Source organism: Piliocolobus tephrosceles, unplaced genomic scaffold, assembly GCF_002776525.5.
Source record: "Piliocolobus tephrosceles isolate RC106 unplaced genomic scaffold, ASM277652v3 unscaffolded_22533, whole genome shotgun sequence".
NCBI lineage: Eukaryota > Metazoa > Chordata > Mammalia > Primates > Cercopithecidae > Piliocolobus > Piliocolobus tephrosceles.
This window is the reverse complement of record NW_022304903.1, coordinates 2565-5014: the sequence shown is the minus strand read 5'-3', so window position 1 is coordinate 5014 and position 2450 is coordinate 2565. Positions and strand designations below refer to the sequence as shown.

At 53.0% G+C, this 2450-nt stretch overlaps 1 protein-coding gene across 1 annotated transcript in view; it reads right to left on the bottom strand.

Moving 5' to 3' along the window:
- The window catches only part of LOC111533571 (inactive serine/threonine-protein kinase PLK5-like), a gene marked incomplete at its 5' end in the record, with an annotated part of 4796 nt that extends 3161 nt beyond the window's left edge, over nucleotides 1–1635 (bottom strand). The window contains 2 exon segments of the mRNA XM_026450607.1: nucleotides 1479–1529; nucleotides 1532–1635. Of these exon segments, the coding sequence (XP_026306392.1) occupies nucleotides 1479–1529; nucleotides 1532–1635 (155 nt within the window).
- Between the last annotated feature and the right edge of the window lie 815 nt (nucleotides 1636–2450).

Below are 2450 nucleotides of genomic sequence, written 5' to 3'. Positions count from 1 at the left end.
GTTGGCTAATTAAAAAAAAAAAAAAAAAAAGGCCAGGTGTGGTGGCTCACACCTGTAATCCCAGCACTTTGGGAGGCCGAGGTGGGTGGATCACCTGGGGTCAGGAGTTCGAGACCAGCCTGGCCAATGTGGAGAAACCCCATCTCTATTAAAAATACAAAATTAGACAGGCGTGGTGGTGCACACCTGTAATCCCAGCTATTCATGAGGCTGAGGCAGGAGAATCGCTTGAACCCAGGAGGCAGAGGTTGTGGTGAGCCAAGATCGCGCCATTGCACTCCAGCCTGGGCAACAAGAGTGAACTTCCGTCTCAAAAAAAAAAAAAAAAAAAGATTAGCCGGGCGTGGTGGCAGTCGCCTGTAGTCCCAGCTACTTGGGAGGCTGAGGCAGGAGAATGGCATGAACCCAGGAGGCGGAGCTTGCAGTGAGCCTAGATCGTGCCACTGCACTCCAGCCTGGGTGACAGAGCAAGACTCCGTCTCAGGAAAAAAAAAATTTGTAGAGATAGGATAGGTCTTGCTATGTGGCCCAGGCTGATCTCAAACTCCTGGGTTCAAGTGATTCTCGCACCTCAGCCTCCCACAGTGCCAGGATTACCAGCGTGCACCACCACAGCCAGCTAATTTTTAAATTTGTTGTAGAGCTGGGGTCTTGCTATGTGGCCCAAGCTGAGCTCAAACTCCTGAGTTCAAGCAATTCTCCCACCTCAGCCTCCCACAGTGCCAGGATTATAGGCGTGCACCACAACGCCCAGCTAATTTTTTAAAATTTTTGTAGAGCTGGGGTCTTGCTAGGTTGTCGAGGCTGATCTCAAACTCCTGGACTCAAGAGATCCTGCTGCCTTGGCCTCCCAAAGCACAGGGCTGCTGCTTGCCATTCACATCACTTTCTCAGAGACCCCTTCCCCTTCCACCCCCGACACTACTGGGATTCATCTCCCTTCCTAATCTGCCTCTTCACTGCGTTCATTTCCTGCAGAAAAGCACTTGGTCATTCATTTGTTTAGCGTTGTTCTCCCCGGACCAGGCAGGGAGCACCTGTAGGTGTGCACAGTGGGTGCTTAATAAATACTTGAGGCCGGGCGCGGTGGCTCAAGCCTGTAATCCCTGCACTTTGGGAGGCCGAGACGGGCGGATCACGAGGTCAGGAGATCGAGACCATCCTGGCTAACATGGTGAAACCCCGTCTCTACTAAAAAATAGAAAAAACTAGCCGGGCGAGGTGGCGGCGCCTGTAGTCCCAGCTACTTGGGAGGCTGAGGCAGGAGAATGGCATAAACCCGGGAGGCGGAGCTTGCAGTGAGCCGAGATCCAGCCACTGCACTCCAGCCTGGGCGACAGAGCGAGACTCTGTCTCAAATAAATAAATAAATAAATAAATAAATAAATAAATAAATAAATAAATAAATACTTGAGAGACGAATGAGAAAAGGCAGGGGGAGCACCTGGTCCCCCAGGGCACAGCAGACCACAACTTACCCTCCGGGGGGACGCAGGGCCATGTGGGTGCCATCCCGAAGCAGGACACCACTGCCCCCGTCCGAGAGCTGGTAGCCAAAGCCGTATTTGCTGGAATGATCCACCCATCTGGGGGCCCAGAGGATGGGCCGCTGCTCTCCCAGGGGGTCCTGTGTAGCTGGGCGCAAACAAACGTACGCTGAGCCAAGGGTCAGGGGTCAGGCATATAGTAGGCGCTCAGTAAATGCGATGGACCGAAACCATGGGTGAGACCCTTTCCACGGCGGGGACTGGACAGAGGCTTGGGGGCTTCACTGGTAGATTCTAGGAGACGAGACATCAACAGAAGCCATGGAACCGTAACGAATTCCTGGCTTGCAGAGGGAGACTGTGGGCACCCCTGGGAATGAGCAATTCTCTTTTTTTTTTTTTTTTTTTTAGATGGAGTCTCGCTCTGTCACCCAGGCTGGAGTGCTGTGGCCGGATCTCAGCTTACTGCAAGCTCCGCCTCCTGGGTTCACGCCATTCTCCTGCCTCAGCCTCCCGGGTAGCTGGGACTACAGGCGCCACCACCTCGCCCGGCTAGTTTTTTGTATTTTTTAGTAGAGATGGGGTTTCACCGTGTTAGCCAGGATGGTCTCGATCTCCTGACCTCGTGATCCGCCTGTCTCGGCCTCCCAAAGTGCTGGGATTACAGGCTTGAGCCACCGCGCCCGGCCAAGAATGAGCAATTCTCAAATGCTTGCGATGCTTTGAAAATACTACACATTTCTGTGTGTGTGTGTGTGTTTTGTTTTGTTTTTTTGAGACGGAGTCTTGCTCTGTTGCCAGGCTGGAGTGTAATGGTGCGATCTCGGCTCACTGCAACCTCCGCCTCCCAGGTTCAAGCGATTCTCCTGCCTCAGCCTCCCGAGTAGCTGGGATTACAGGCACCCGCCACTGCACCCAGTTAAGTTTCATATTATTCGTAGAGATGGGGTTTCTCCATGTTGG